The following is a 16,440-nucleotide window of genomic DNA, read 5'->3' as shown; positions in this document are numbered from 1 at the left end:
TGAGGATCGTGGGTGGAATCCGCTTGTGAGTGCAGCGGACACGAAGGTTGTCACGCGCGCTTTTTAGTTTGGCGCGTGAATATTAATTTCACCAATAGGAATCGAGTAATTTTGGATTTGCTGCTCATTGGTTGAAATAACTTGTGTGAAACATCAAAATTCGATGAGCCTTAAATTCCCTCGTTGTCTGTAATGCATATTTTAAGACACAAATGCAATAAAAAATTTCAATGAAGTCAAAATAGAATGTTCTCGTACTTACTACAGAGAATTTCGAACGGCTAGAAGTAATCCAATTTTGGTGAGTACCACTTGTAGATCCTGTAGAAGGGACGATAAAGCCGCAAGTACAGACATTTGGATGACGATATTATGCCAGATATATTCTTCACAGCACAGGGTTCTGATATCCATGTCGCAATTCGCATCGAATGCTGATTTGAACCAATGAGAGGGAGTCCAAAACTACGAATTCGTCATTTTTTGCTCTGAATGCGTGTTTTGGATGTCAGATTCAACAGCCTACATCCATCTACATTTCAAAGAATTTATACATAGCTGTATGCTGAGAATGCGGTCTAATTTTTTCAAGATCCATTTAATTCAGAGCGGATGAGTTACTATTTGCAGCGATATCCTCGCTCAAACATTGCAAATTTTGAATTCCGCGAAGATTCGTGAGTCTTCTTGAATGTTGGCTAGTATGTTGCGGTATATAGTAGATACTAGTTTTTCAGTATATCTCGGATAAATGATTCCATTCGTAAACCAACAAGCGATGAACGACAAATACTAATTTCTCGTCCAGCATGGCAACTACCAAGTGCAGCACAAGGATTTCTTCACACAATTGGATTAATTCGTAGAAAGCCACTTGAATACTATACCATATTTCCCTCATCTCCCTGGCCACTACCACTCTGGTCCGTAATGTTTATCACATTGTTTTTGGCGTGGTGACATTCGTCTAAATTTACTACTTGAATTGAACTGATTGGTGCATTGGAAAGGTAATTATCTTCTCTTTGATTGGCTAGTTCGAGCTCCTCAGAAAGCACTTTTTTGCAGGAGATACAAGCTTGAGAGAGCATGAGGTCGATTTTGTAAAAAGAAAATCATCCGGTCAGCGTTAAATGCCATTGCTATCTCGTGCACTCGATGCCCAATAGACGTACTAACCCTATGCGAAGCAAGTACACATTCTAGCGAGATCCAAAGATGTTCTGCTCGTTAGTTGTGCCATGCAGCTTCGAGTGAAAGTAGATGACCACACCATGCTGACATATAGTCATGATGACCCTATGAAAGACTTGCTCTCGGTTATAGCACCTGACAGTATAGATCTATTGTTCGTTCATTAAGGTCACCCCCACATTCAGTGTTGGCCCTGACATACAGACCTACTACATGGTGAAAATCTCACCATCCGTGTGGCTTCGGGTGATGCTACAAGCATAAAACGCACTCTACGACGTCGCAACTGTGCAATGGGTATTTTTAGCATAGATAGTGGCAATATGCTACGAGTGCACAAGAAAGCTTCGTGCAATCTATCGTGTGGCATGTCGCGCTGTGAATGCCACGGACCGAGGCCGGTTGTTTGACCGTAGCCATCATGGCTCGAGAGGCGTAAAACACTCAATCGAGTGGCTTCGGGCGCTTGGCCCGAATCATGAACGTAGAGCTTTATACCCCAAAATCTGCCGCCACCATGTTTGACCGCCGTCGCGCCAATCCACTCTGAGAACCGCACCATGGATCACCTCTCGCCTGTGGCGCCTAATAAGGTAGTTCTACACATTACGTATTGCCATCACATCGTCATCTTTCGTCTGGGATCCCTTACAACACGTCCACTTCCACGCCTTCGCCACGAATCTACCTGGCCAGCGGATTTAGTGTATACACCTCTGTAATACAATATATTTTTCTGATTTTATTCGAATAATGAGGTATAATCGAAGTTTGAATACATGGATCAAGGTTAAATCTACCTGACAATCAATATGGATCAGAGTAGTACTTATTGGAGAGCGAAATATATTGCAATAGTTATTGTTTTCCCCAGAATTATTTCAGTTATTTTATTGGACCCCACGTAATATTACCATAAGTATTGTTTTCCAGAGAATTATTGCTGTTATTTTATTGGGCTCCAAGAAATATCGCAATAATATGGGTTTCCCGAATCCAATATAGTATCCCTGATTGGACAATTTATGAGCACCCTACAATTTGACTGGTGATTTTTTTGGCTGGCTCACATGTTCCCAACTTCTCTCGCATTCGGGACTCGAAACAGCTCGCAACATCCACGCAACACCAATACCAAATGACCGGAACACGCCAGCAAGTCCTTTGACCCCAACCCGCGTGTGAGGTTTGGACCACGAACGAAATCGTGGATATTTTCTTCGCTCCCCCGATTGTAGTTAACCGTTTTCGGTGCCATGACATTCAAGTATCCTCCGACTCCCAAGGGCATTCATTGTTCGGGCCAAGAAATCTTCTGGGAAGAGCAATGTTCGCCCCATGTGACGTACAATCACACTGCTACTTGGCAGAAGACTATGTCTCAGTCAACCTACGGCGGCCTCGACGCGCACCTCATCCTATCAGCGTTCGTGAACACCAAGAATGAAGTCGCCTTCAAGACGATTGTATTAATTGTATTATCAGCGACAATCTGCCTTTCAGCTGATTTGAAACGAAGCACATCCGTGACTACAACCCCTTCAAGGGACTATCGCACAATCAAACAAAGCACTACAGTGAACGACGGAATGGTACGCCACTTTTATCTTCGAGACACTGAGAATACTGTGAAGTGATTGGGTCTGGTAGTTCGAACTACGTTTACAAAAATAGCCAATGACAGCCAGTAACTGTATTTTTATTCAGCCAAAAAGTTTGGTTTAAATTTTATCACAGGTTATGAAAAGGAAGAACTCTTCCATTGCAAACAAAGCTTTCGCGGAATCATTATCACAGGATATAGATTCTTGCGGATTAGTTTCAATCAATACGACGATTGCAATGAAAAGATAGCTTTTGACGCAGTGGCGCAACGGTTAGTGCGACGGCATCAAGATGATAGAGGAAGGGGCCCAGGTTCAAATCCCGGGCAGTGTCAAACTTTTTCCAAATGTATTAAAATAGCATAAAATATTAAAAGTACATCCAAGAGCTAATACAAATAAGTGCAAACATTAAAATTTCGAAGTTATAAACCGACTGGAAAGCAGTGTCTGTCAGACCTCGGCACGCACCTTTTAGCACGATAGAATCGCTCGCTTGATCATTGCGAGTCGCTACTGGGTAGCACTTGGAGTGTCGAAGTCGTCTCCATCCTCGCCATCGATAATCTCCTCGGCCAGCCATGCGTCGTGAAGGTAACGTTTGAACGGCGCCATGACCCCAACATCTAACGGTTGGCATATGGACGTGGTATTCGGTGGAAGTGGCACCAAGAGACAGCCCAACTAATCGGTAACAATCGAGTATGATTCTTCGCTGACGTGGGACTCAAAGTTGTCGAGCAGGAGAATGGACGGCTCGGACAGTTTAGGCAAGAGCAACGATCGCAGGTACGTCTTCCACACTTCATTGTCCATCCACGCCTTGAGTTGAACTGCGTAGAAGTGGCCCGGCGGATACGATTGCCGCTCATGCGAGTCAATGCGTCCGCGTGGCATTCCATGGATTATGAACAACACGGGCAACTTGGAGCCGTCGGCACGCACGGTAAGCACGACTGTCATCCGCAATGAGTGTTTCTCAACCGAAGAGATCTTGGCATCACCTCCACGTACATCCCATATGTAGCCATGTCGTAGTAGGATCCAGTTTCATCCACGTTGTAGATCGTCTCATCGTCGAACGCGCGGTAGGAATGGTGGAAGTCCTCGGCAAACTCGTCCCGCACTGTGATGAGGGCAGCTTTGGACTGGTTGCTGTGTCCGAATTTTTGACGTGAGAATCCATGCCGATCGCAGAAACCATTGGTATCCCTTGCCATCTTTTCTTGCCCGCAAGATATAGACGGAGCCATTCTAGTTGATGTCGTTTAATCCAGTTGATAATGTACGTCGTTGTTAGCGTGCCCTCGCGTACCCGCATTTCGGATATATACTCGAAGAGTCCATTTGGGTCGGGAAAGATTTCACAGCGGCCACCAGGCTAATTTTCATGCGCTTTTTGTTCCCACGGTAGTCCAAGATGTCGTCCTTTTGGTTTTCCACGAACGAATGGTGCGGCTTGGTACACCAAGTTCCTCGGACACTTGGAGCTGTGCTGTGGTGTCCTTTAAGCTTCATGCGCAACAGCTGCAGCGCATGAAGCTTGAAGGACACCGGGTACGACCGCTTTGTTGGCCGCAGTGTTGGGTGCATTGATTTTTAAATGAACAGCCAGCTCCTAATGTTTTAAAGTCGCGCTCTCGGTAGAATATTATCAATAGCCAATGAAATCGCACCATTTACATAATAGACTATCATTGGCCAAAAGTCGAGTTGTCGTATCCGAAAATTCGGATGGCATACCATTCCGTGGTTTACTGTACATGCATCTGCTGCGCGCCTCTGTCGTTGAAGACATCGTGAAGGAACTGCCGGACAAGTTCGGAGTGGTTCTCGATGGATGGACACACATGAGTGAACACTTCATTGCACTGTTTGCTGCCTGCATGAGGGCGGGCGATCGCAAGGAGGTCCTACTCTCGATGACGCCAATAATCAAGGACAGGAACCTATATTTGTTGCATTGATATGATTTTTGTTGCAATATATTTGAGGGTGATATGTTGATTTAACAGCTACGATTGTTTTTATTTGAGATACCATGATTCAACATATTTTAGATGTGGACAGCGCCGATGAAAAGCCCGCGACCAAACGCGCAAAGCGCGAGGCAAATCCTCCTGCTCGTCGGCAAGGAGACGCTGGCTTTAACGCCATTAAGGAAGGCCTCGTGTTCCTTAGCACCTCCTTGAACAGTGCCCAGCAACCGGCCTCGATGGGGGTCGCTGGGGCCACTTTAGACGACGTAGTCCGAGCTCTCAATGTCCAATCTGCAACAATGATAAGCTTTTGTTTGGCTCGTTTGGCAGATAAGAATCAATAATTTCATCTTATGGTCATTTTCATAATGCATTAATGAATTCATTCATTGATTGTGCCCTTTGCATTATTTAAATATTATTTTTGCAATTCCGTTGCGTTTCAACTTTGCTGCCTGCCGGTGGACTTTACTTGTCTCATAGTCAACGTCGTCATGCTCTTGAGTGTGGTCATTGCGATCGCGACGGCACAGGGGATGCTGAAGAGCTCGTCGTTGAAGTGCAGACACATGTTGTGCAAAACGAAGCAGGTCGGCACAATTGTTAGCGTCTGGTCCAGGGCCTTCTCATTCAGGACTGACTTCAGCACTCGAAATCGCTCCTTTAGTCTCCCAAACGCACATTCAACAACCATCCGGGTACTTGAGTGCTTGAAGTTGTAATTCTTCTGCAGCTTTGACAACGTTCCACCTTCCTTGTGGGGTAAATACGGTGTTAACAGCCAAAGCAACAATGTATATCCAGCATCACCAATAATGTTGCAAACAGCAGGCACCTTATGGTGGATGGATTTGCCAAATGACGAGACCTTTCAGATATGAATATGAGCCTGGTCGAACGACCACAGACATAAATCGTTGGGTTGCATCTACAACTGCTTGTACTGTATATTTAGGGAAGGGTCACCATTTCTGATGTAAAATCCGTCGTAATCATTTGGTCATTAATGTGCCGTCAATAGCCCCGACAACACCAGGGATATTTTGCCTTTCCATGAATTTGATCTCCACATTTGTCCAGTCCGTGTCGGAGCGACGACGAAAGATCCATTCTTTGGCATGCTTGGAGACCACAGACGCAAGTAGAGCCTCACATTCAATGCACCATGATTTGGACATTCCAAAGACAGCAGCAGTCTCGGGTAGCCACCCTGTGAACCCAGAAAGTAGAGGAGCACTGCGACCCGTTCCTCAAAGCTGTACCGAGTGACCTTGGCTGGGTTATGGTTAACCAGTGGACAAGACGGGCTAACGTGGTCTGGTCACACCGAAGATTGGAAAGGAACCACTGCTGGTAGGGCTCGACAGAGTGGAGCTTGTACTGGTACACTTCAATGTGTTGCGATATGTAGATGCACAAAATGTAGGCGACGTCAGGGAAAATTGCCTAGCGAATGACATTAGGATCCAAATACCGCCAGCCACGTGAGACGCCGACTTCAATCTTCAACCTGTGGAACTCATTCCAAGCGAGGTTTGCAGGAATGACTGCGCCGATACTTGGGGCCGACCCAAAGCTCTCGTCAGCTTCAATATGTTATAGGCTATTGACAAAAGTCGCTCCGTGTGGTTGGAGGTGCATGCCGAAGGTTCCAGTTGCGGCCGCGATGACAAAAATTAGAATACAGTTCATATCTTCGTGGATCCCTCCTGGTGGTTCGACGATGTAGATAGCCCCATCTCGCCACATCATAGCTCGGGATATGAGCTCTTGGTACTCTGAGTTGACGAACCGATTCCAATCGGACTTGGTCGCATCGCATACCTTGACACCGTCATCCAAATGCGTCGTGAAGAGCACCGTCTGGGCCTGTGTCATGATCATGGAGCGCAGGGCGTCGTTGATGCGGTGGACTGGTTCCATGGCAGCAGGTATCTCCGTGGCCTCGACTTCGATGCCGTACGCAACGCTCATGCTCGAGGAGAAAAGAAACTGTGCATGTGTTGTATCAACCTTTCCCTGTCGCTACATTTTCACAAAGATACATGTTTCACATTTATAATACTTCGAGTAAAACGTTAGATGAAACTTGGAATTTTAATGCAAGAATAGGATGAGTTGTCTACAAATTCTTTTTCACCAGAAAAATACTCAAATTGCCTTGGAGTTAGTAAAGTAAACATTTTATTCAGAACAGAACGAATTCGTAGACCATCCATCTTACGCTAAATCTAGCCAATTATAATTATGCAATTCAGATCAATAGCAGTCAATGATGATGTACAAGTTTGTGGACACTTTGAATCTTAAGTGCATCAACTCGAGTGGGTTACAGATCCGCCATAAACCAAGTGAAAGTTTGGGTGAGACGTCAAGAATTGGACGACCTCCTCATGCCTTGCGGCGAATCGTCTGACTGGTATAACTTCGACCTCCATTTGTTTACCTACGAACACTTCCTCGCATTTATCACGTGGACGGTGCAGAACAAAACGGTGGATGTTTCAACCTAAGCAGTTATCGGTCTGCAATCAAGAGTCTCCACAAAGATCAGCCAGTTGCCCTTCCGGATGAACACGAGATGACATGAAAGAGATATTTTCTGATAATTATCCTAATTATGTATTTATTGCGTCAACAAAACTTAAAGGAATTAGAAAAACACTCGCTAACGACCTTCAAAGTGGTGCCAGCGAACAAACGGGAAAGCGTCCGCTTTCGTATGTGACGTATGAGGACCTCTGCTCGAAGTCCTTGCTGCTTAACGATGGCAGATTTGCCCATCTGTTCCTTGTTCTTACTTGGAATTTAATGTGTCAATGGAAACGAAAAGGTACGTCTCCAAATGATGAATGTTGTAGAGTACTACGTAGTATATTACAACGGGTACACGGTACTACAGTAGGTTTGATCACATGTCATGGGAAGGTGATGCAATTGGCAATACATTTTTTAAAACGAAAACAAAGCTAAGAAGGTGAGCACAGTGTACCTTTAACTACACTGTGATCATATATATTATAATATATATGATTCAATGTAAATATAGGAACTACCAATCGTGCTACTGGGCTCGAGCGGAAGGGAAAGAATGATATGGGCACGCACTCTATCATAAAAGGCATCGCTACGTACGCTTGCTCCGGAAGCACTGCTGGCCCTTCAATTGTCTCTGTGTGTTTGAGGTGCGGCTGGTCATAGGGCAATGTCATGGAGCGATATTATTGATACGAGGCTGCTGGGGACCAGTACATGGGTAGGGTGGTGGTGGGGCTTGCCGTCAACAGCCACGAGTTTGCAGTGTTGCCTCCGCACTTCCCAGCCAACAGCGCCCCTTTGTTGGAGCCAAGTTTGAAAGTCATGTTTCCGGGTCTATGTGAGAAGGTCACATTGCGTCCTTTGCTAAAAATGGCGTTGGCGAGTACGGTCTACCATTTTGTGTATTTAAACACCCTGCTTCCAGCACTACATGCGTTGAAATCAACAACATTGTTCACAAACTCAGCGATGTTGGAGAATTTGCAACGCAACCTGATTTCTGGCTACACATCTCAGTTTATTCAAGCAAGTGGAATTCCTCCTCATGTGGAAGTACGTAATTTAAAATATCCTCATTCTCACATTATTTTATAGGATTATACCAGGCTTGAAAGTAACAACAGCGCGATTCTTTCAATTCCACAACTTGTTTTGGACGGGTTGTCTGTCTACCACATTGGAAGGGCATTAGTGCGGGCAATATAATGAAAGAAGTCCTGAAAGCAACGTTGATCGAAGTTTTATCGACAACGGCAGCCCCTCCAACTCAAAGTCAAACCGCCGCCCCTGGAAATTCCAGTACAAACGAAACCAATCAGCCATTTGAATGGGGTGGCACGTTTTTCCTGAGTCGTTTGTTTTGCCGAGCGTTGACGTTGCATCTGCGTGGCGGCTGTGGTGGCTTGGTAATCCTAGTGTCCATGTGAGACCTTACCTTAAATTCTGCCCATTTTCCTGCCATCACGTACCGTCAAGGTGGCGTTCTCAGCATGGAAGATGCTGATGGACAAAATGCAAGCCCACTACGAGCTGTCAACAAAATGAAAGTTGAGATCAGATCCTACCGAATTCGATGTTGTGGAGGCGTTCGCCGTGGCCAAGTGATGCCTGGACTTTGTCTGTTTTGAAAGTGCTGTGAACAATGCACGAATTGGATTTTGTCCAATCACTGTGGATTAAATCATTTACTGGACAAAATAAATTGACGTGTACATGTCGTCTTACGATTTCCAATCATAACGTAAGTCATTCAATTCATACGGATTTATCCGGATTTCGAACAATATTTAATCATGTTTTAATTAATATCTTACCTTTTTTACAATACCCGATACCGATAGGGTGTAAAGGATGAAGACAAACTAGTCAATAAATAAATAATAGAAAGACAAATTATTTTTCTTTATATTATTATTTGACTAGGTAACCGGAAATATTGCAATATTCAGGCTCAAAAAGACATTTTGGGGCCGAATTCAACAAATCTTATCAAAGTTGGAATATGTCTTGCTGTAAGGGATTTGACCCAAATCCAATAATTCCACGTGGGATTTACTCGTTGAAAGGGTCCGAAAGGCCATAGTACAAAATGGACCTTTTACCTCCATCTTGAAAGTGGTATTTAAGTTAATCCCATATTGCGAGAAAATGGAATATTATTTTTGAAATGTTACCAGACGCACCCTAAATCTATAGGATTTTTAATCTTTTTACTCCCGTTTCACTTTTAAATGTTTCTCTATCCGAGCAAGAACCCTAATAACTGCGTCTACACTCTCTTTACTTCACTTCTTCTCTCAGATAGTTATTCTAAGTCGTTCTACTGCCGGAATAAATATATCCTCCTTTATTGGACACTTTACGAGCTATCCATGAACTCCTCTATGATTTAACACTCACTATCATGAGTTTTACCCAATGTGGAGTCAGAAGTCATCCTGCACTCTCCCGACGATGGATCGACGTGGCCGATCGCCGCACCCCACGCTATGCTACCCCTGCAGTCCCATGGCATCCTGCTTCGGTGATGACGAACGGTAGGGACTGAAGTGACCCACGTTTCTGTCGTCTCACGCGAGCGAAAGTACACATTGTTCCAGCTCATCGAGCGCCACATTGACCACAACCAGGCGCACCTTGGGTATATCGCCTTGTCCATATTTTTGCCCAAACGGGAATTAAAATACAACAGAGTACCACTATTAATTTATGAGTTCCACTGTATCTTCAGGCACTCCACATCTGCACGTCACAAGTAGTTAGCAATGACAAAAAAACTACAACCCCTGGTATTGGCTTCATCTCGGCGGAAACAGCAAAAATTACACAGTCAAATGAATGGGAAATAGGTACAACCCTGAAATTTGACCCGCGATGTACGACTTGTCGGCACTGGACGGGTTCACGTACCGAACCCTACTGGAGGTCACCGCTTCGGAAGATGCTTGTGTGCTGTGGTGTCGTCAAGTTGGCCTCCTGGAGGGTTCAATAGCGTGTCCTCCATGCGCAAAGAATATGATGCTGTCGACGACATAGAACGGTTGGCGCTGGCGATGCAAGAAGAAGCCCCACGCCGACCGCCCGGTCGAAAAGAGTATCCGCGCTGGCTCGTTCTTTGCGAAGTCGAAGTTACCACTAACGACGCTCTTGCGTCTGTTATACGCGTGGGCTTCGCACAAGCCAGCCAAGACTGTCATGGATGAGGAAGGAGTGTCGACGGACACCGCATGCAATTGGTACAACTATTGCCGAGATATTTGCTCGGCTGAAATGCTTGCAAGCGAAATGAAGGTAAAATTCTACAATTAATTATTCGTCAAATTGTTAACCAATTTTTACTCATCGTAATTGCTGTCAAATATATATTCATTTAAACTGCTTAAAATTATTTATTCATCTAAATTGTTTATTTGCTGCCCTAGATTGGCGGTGAAGGACACGTCATCGAAATCGACGAGACGTCCTTGAAGAAGAAGTCAAAGTACGGCCGTGGTGAAGTTCACCCAGACCGTTGGCTCTTTGGGAGTGTCGATCGGGCAACCAAGCGGTGGTTCGGCATATTGGTCGGTGAGGACCGTACGAAACCCACGCTCTTAGCGTTGATCAAGAAGCACGTACTCTGATTATGTCGGACAAGTTCGGGTCGTACGTGTCAACGAACGAAGTCCATACTCTTGCCAAAAACAGAGACCTTGAAGACATGAGGTATGGGCACCAGTGCACCAGTGGGTGAACCACACTGACAACTTCGTTGACCCCACCACTGGTGCCCACACCCAACGCATCGAAGATCTATAGGAAAATCAAGCCAAGTGACAAATCAAGACTATGCGAGGTACGGTCTCAGATCTGTTACCTCCGTTCTTCGACGAATGTCTGTGGCGCAGCTGGTACTTTCCACCGGGTACCTCGGGCACAACCTACTTCAAAAGGGTTAGTCGTAGGAATTAAGAAGAAGTACGGTCATGCAGAGTTGTAATACAGTAATATACAATGGTTCTTGTTTCTCTTTTTTGCAATTTATTTAACAAAATGGACATGGGGATATACCCAAGATGCGCCCACAACCACACGGTAAGTTGCTCAAACACGACTTCAAAATTGATAACGACCTTTCAGTGGATACGATCGACCTTAGGAGAGCACGATTTAACAAGTTGCGAACACAAATGATCGTCGAACACTGGGAAATGTTGGCACAAGTTCTCATGTTTCCGCGCAACCACGTCAAGTGAATGCTGCACAACATGACCGACGCATTCTCGCACGTTTTGACTCTCATTTAGACCTTGGTAATTGCTTATATGCGTGTACAGAATTGTAAATAACTTGCAACGACAATATCGGCGAAGAACAAGACGAACTTTGTATTTGGAGGTCCCAGTTTGGACAGCAATAATGTTTGAATATGACTATTGATATTATTGTGAAGTAATCTGAAATTTCTTGATTCATTCATAGAACGTAAGGTACTACATTTCGTCTACGCGCCGTTTGGCAGACCAAATCTCGCGCATTCCACTTTCGTAAATAGCGTTTTTTGTGGTGCTGTCATAATTGACCTTGTCAGCGCCACGATAAAAATCATTTCGGCGCAACGACCTCAACGCAGGGACACGATTGTCGGGGTCACCAAGCCACCATGCCGTCCATAAATCAAATGTTTTGCCCGTGGGGCAAACTGGGCTCGCTGAATACACAAGGGGCAGTGGTGGTACCGAGGGCAATGGCGGCACTGAGCACGGGTGAGTGGACAATCCCACAGTGGCTGGATCAGGGAACGGTGGGGGTGGGGTGGATTTGATATCCGGCAATAGCTGAGACCTTAGATTTACGAACGAGTCGTTCATGATGGATACTGTGACCGGGGCCGAACTAGACTGTAGCTGACTGCTGAGTTTCATGAGGAATTAATTCAAGTCGACCCATGACATTTTCTCAAACAAGTTAAACTTGTTTTCGAGTTGGTTTAGCTGATCAACCATGACGACGTTGGGCGGCACACCAGTAGCCACCATTCCGGTTGTTGAATTTGACATCACGCCACTGTGTACCACTTGCGACAAGTGGTTCAATTTATCCGAACACCACAACGTCGACATAAACAGAGGATGTCCCGGACTAAACGTCACTTTCAACCACTCGAGGTAAAATGCCAACAAAGCCAGCAGATAGGGTAACACGCAGCGAAAACAGGCTGGGCACTCAGTTGCGTAGCCTGGCAAGTGCTTCTCCAACGAAAGTGCTGCGCTTCGTGCGAAATGAGAAGGTAGCGAACCAAAATCACTTAATTGGAGCCCTATTAACTTAACTATAAATAATGAATAATTATACTTAATAGTGAATTTTAGTTCACTATTTGAACCTGTTACCGCACGGCCGACGAATTGATCACCCCCTGACTCCTCAAACATGTAGCACCTTTGAACGCTGCCAAGACTCCATCCAGCGCGCAGCCAAATGGATACAGCCTGTGCCCCCCCGGCGAGTTCTACAGCGATGTTGCCACGCTTTTCGGAACGAGTGTATGCCAATGTGAGAAATTGACATGACCATGACAACGATCTCCGCTTCGTTCGCAGCACACACTTTGCGTCACCACTTCGAAAATCGGGCCTAGGCGTTCACGCGAAAGAGCAACGTTGAACTCTCCTTGCTTGGAAGCCCTCGCGTGAATACAATAATTGCCAGGCTAATAAAAAAAATATTCGTTATAATTTCAAAATTCAAAATTATATCAACCTCAATATTGGACAAATCCATTGGCACGTCGATTGGCATAAACGTGCTTTGGAAAGAGCCCTGCACCTTCTTGGTCACTTTTCGTTCGGCCAAATTTCACCACAAGGGCATCACCTAACCAAACATGAGTACACAATCGATCAGTAAGCAACTTCAACAATTACAATGTGACGTTGTCGAAACGAATTGACGCAGTGGACACCGAGTGCGCCATCAAATTCCAACAAAACACGAGGAAAGTGTACGCGTTGGTTGCAAGCGCGTGGTCTGACCTTGCAGCCAACGCCGCTCGAGCCAAATATGAATAACCTAATTAAACAAATTAAACCTAACACAGACAATATCATAACTACCATCAATTGTCATGGGTAGTTTCCCCTCTCCTATTGGCATTTCACCGTCTTCTTTGAGCTGGGCAATGTGGCACTTGTATCCATTTGCAAAAGCTACACGAATATAAATATGCATTGTATAATTACAAGGTTAAACACTCGAATCATACCGTTGAGTACATTGTATATTTTTATAAATGGGTCGATAAATTGCATTATAACCAATCAGATATAGTAAAATCCTACCAATCAAATTCTGAGATGTATATTGGGATAATCTCTGTGATTGGAAAGTCATAAATTCAAAAGAGATATTCTGATTGGCTAGCTTAAATTTCCCGCTTGCTCGACTTTGCCAGCTACCTTCACACTTTGAATTTCAATGCGCTGCAACTTCGCGGACTGCATCGAACCTCAATCAAACCGACCATGCCTTATGTGCGCAGATCGATACCGCCACTACTTCATCCGCGACCGCATCCGCCTCATGGAGCTTAGTTTATTGCTATACTAGAACGTAGTAGCGATGTGCTTACTTTATGCAACGTGCAAATTGGTGTGTGGTCGGTTTGGTGGCCAATAGATGCCTGCTAAAAATCTCGCAAATCATAATTTCTTCGGGTTCTCGCTGAGACATTTTTCAAATAAAAGTACGCTCGCAAGTTGCGAAGACCGAAATATCGTCTTGCATCCATTTCATTTGTGAGACCTCCCCTCGCATCCGCACCGTGAAAAGTAATCATTAAAGCAACAAAAATTAAGAGGTTAATCATGAAGCCCTGGACAACCATTCATATTCAAAATGGTTAAAACCAAGACGGGCCGGGGTAAGTCGTGGTGTCCCTCTTCAGTGGACCTGCTGCTTGACATCGCTGCCGCGGTCTTACCCTTGGGTAAGAACCAATGGGAAAAGGTTGCCCAACGTTTCGGTATCGAGGCGACTGCCCAGTCTCTGCCGCATCGGGATGCAGAAGCGCTGAAGAGAAAGTTCCTGCTTCTCAAGAATGTTCAGAAACCAACCGGCCATCCCGACTACCCCCCCCTCGACGTCCTGCGTGCAAAACGTCTGCAAAGAGAAATCGAGAGCTCTGTGGCGGTCCTGTCGATGAATGCAACCATTTCGATGGATGATGAACCTGACGACAGCGACGACTGTAGCGGTACATGACAACCTCTTCAATCTCTGTTCTAATGAGCTCCTAGATGACACCTTTCAGTCGGCCACGATGCAGTCACAACTACCAACTCAACTGGATGATCAACGCGTTGAGGTCGGTCGAACGGGTTTGCAACCCTCCGAGCTTCAAGCGCTGAGCGACAAGCTCAAACGTAAACAATCCGATACCGGTGGTTTACCGTCGTACACGGCAAAAAAGAGGCGCTCAATTGAAGGAGAGTTGGAGTCAGATGCGAAGGCATCGTCCGACATGATGACGTTCCTTATGGTTATGAGGGAGCGGGATGCCAAGCGTGAAGAGATGAGGTACGAGCGACAGCAAAAGACCGACAGGTTGCGTGAAGAGCGGGTGGAAAAGGCCGACAGGGATCGGGAAGCCCGCGAAGCTCGCCGCGACGAATTGCAGTTTCTCCTTCTTGGCAAAATATTTGGGAAAAATGAATCGAGTTAAATATGTAATTCAGTTAAATGTGTAATTCAAGTACAGAATATTTTCAAGAGTGATGAATTGCATATATTTATATGCTCCATCGTCAGAATAATCACAAATGCTCTACAAATGAAACGACATCTGTAGCGAATGCACATTATCTAGTCAGATTATTTGGATTTTATAGGATGGCCTCGGGATTTTGGGATATATGTCAAAAACATGATGAAATCTCATTCTTCAGTTCGAAGGTTGATGGCCATAGTTTAAAAAAGCAAAGTGTAGTGTGGCACAATCTTAGCATAATAAATGCATATTTTCTTAATGTTGACTATTTCGACCTATGCACCAAATACATTCTTGATTTGACTGAGTCCCGTTCGGCGAACTCTGAAGTTGTAGAGCTGAAACATGTTGGAGAGACGACGCCCTCGCACCAAGGGGTTGTACGGTAGGGGTAGCAACAACTGGCGGTAGACCTTTCCAGTCGCGCCCATTCCCCACTCTGCAGCCTGCCTGAGAGATGTTATGCAGTCACTCATTGTCTGCAGAGCCAACCGGTCGCATGGAGGGTTGCGATCGAGGTCACCTTCTTTCAGTGGGGTGATAATCCGACCAGAGCAGCGACCACTAACAGGGAATGCCGAAACGGAGGCAATCTTCATCCCCGGAGCAACAAAACGCTCGTCAGACACACGTGCTTGGAGGTGACAGCTGACCTCGCCATCGTTCCATGAGCCTGGGCAGTTGTGTCGAGCCCAAATCAAAGTGCCATCGACACCGAAACACAGACATCCCATCACATAAACACAATGCAGCCACCCTATCAATGCAATTAGCACACTCAGTCACGGGGAGCATACCGTTGTAATGGGCATTTTGCAGGTCTGCGTTGGAAGGACTTTGCACACGATAGTTTTTGCCGTCCACAAAGGCAAACACACCTTCCATGAGGGGTTCCTTTGCGTTCGTCAAGACAGCCCAGTCCCGTTGCAAGGCCTTTGATGGCCAACGAACAGCAGAATCCTGCATGTGGGACAATGCACGGTCCAGCGCCACTTCTGCTCGACGCAGCACACGGGAGAATGTAGTTGGCGACACACCGAAAAGCTCTTGTAATGTTTTGTGCTCAACAGCAGCCGTATAGTAATGGAGGAGCATTGCGAGGACAGCATGCGTCTGTTGCACTCTCGGCGGCCTTTCACGACGCCCAGGTCCGGAACAGACTGTGTAGTTGACAGAAAAGACACGAAGCAGGTCATCAAAGTCGTCCGGTGGTATCGACTTCGTGGCAATGAATGACGGAATACTGCGCGACTCGTACATGGTGTACCACGCTGCTTCCGATTGATCCTTGATGAGGGCTCTGGACTCAATAGCCTTCCACCGAGACGCATTAGCAACAGCGAGGACCTTTTTTTGACAAACACTAAATAACGAAATA

The 16,440-nt window shown here is 45.6% G+C and overlaps 4 protein-coding genes across 4 annotated transcripts in view; 2 read left to right on the top strand and 2 right to left on the bottom strand.

The window, feature by feature from the left end:
- Window positions 1–6,373: 6,373 nt before the first annotated feature.
- Window positions 6,374–6,751, bottom strand: H257_05834 (hypothetical protein; the record flags this gene model as incomplete). Its single annotated transcript, XM_009830826.1, has 1 exon — window positions 6,374–6,751. The coding sequence occupies one exon, from the start codon at window positions 6,749–6,751 to the stop codon at window positions 6,374–6,376; it is 378 nt and encodes a 125-aa protein (XP_009829128.1).
- Window positions 6,752–10,189: 3,438 nt separating this feature from the next.
- H257_05833 (hypothetical protein) lies at window positions 10,190–10,938 on the top strand (the record flags this gene model as incomplete). Its single annotated transcript, XM_009830825.1, has 3 exons — window positions 10,190–10,282; window positions 10,352–10,606; window positions 10,738–10,938. The coding sequence occupies 3 exons, from the start codon at window positions 10,190–10,192 to the stop codon at window positions 10,936–10,938; spliced, it is 549 nt and encodes a 182-aa protein (XP_009829127.1).
- Window positions 10,939–14,191: 3,253 nt separating this feature from the next.
- H257_05832 (hypothetical protein) lies at window positions 14,192–15,017 on the top strand (the record flags this gene model as incomplete). Its single annotated transcript, XM_009830824.1, has 2 exons — window positions 14,192–14,549; window positions 14,593–15,017. The coding sequence occupies 2 exons, from the start codon at window positions 14,192–14,194 to the stop codon at window positions 15,015–15,017; spliced, it is 783 nt and encodes a 260-aa protein (XP_009829126.1).
- A 320-nt stretch (window positions 15,018–15,337) lies between these two features.
- Window positions 15,338–16,440, bottom strand: part of H257_05830 (hypothetical protein) — a gene marked incomplete at both ends in the record, with an annotated part of 3,328 nt that continues 2,225 nt past the window's right edge. The window contains 2 exons of the mRNA XM_009830823.1: window positions 15,338–15,735; window positions 15,860–16,409. Of these exons, the coding sequence (XP_009829125.1) occupies window positions 15,338–15,735; window positions 15,860–16,409 (948 nt within the window). The remainder of the gene's footprint in view (window positions 15,736–15,859; window positions 16,410–16,440) is intronic.

The sequence above is a fragment of the Aphanomyces astaci genome (assembly GCF_000520075.1).
Source record: "Aphanomyces astaci strain APO3 unplaced genomic scaffold supercont1.11, whole genome shotgun sequence".
Classification (NCBI taxonomy): Eukaryota; Oomycota; class Saprolegniomycetes; order Saprolegniales; family Verrucalvaceae; genus Aphanomyces; species Aphanomyces astaci.
Note: the sequence above shows the minus strand (reverse complement) of the source record. Positions and strands in the feature narration are given on the sequence as shown.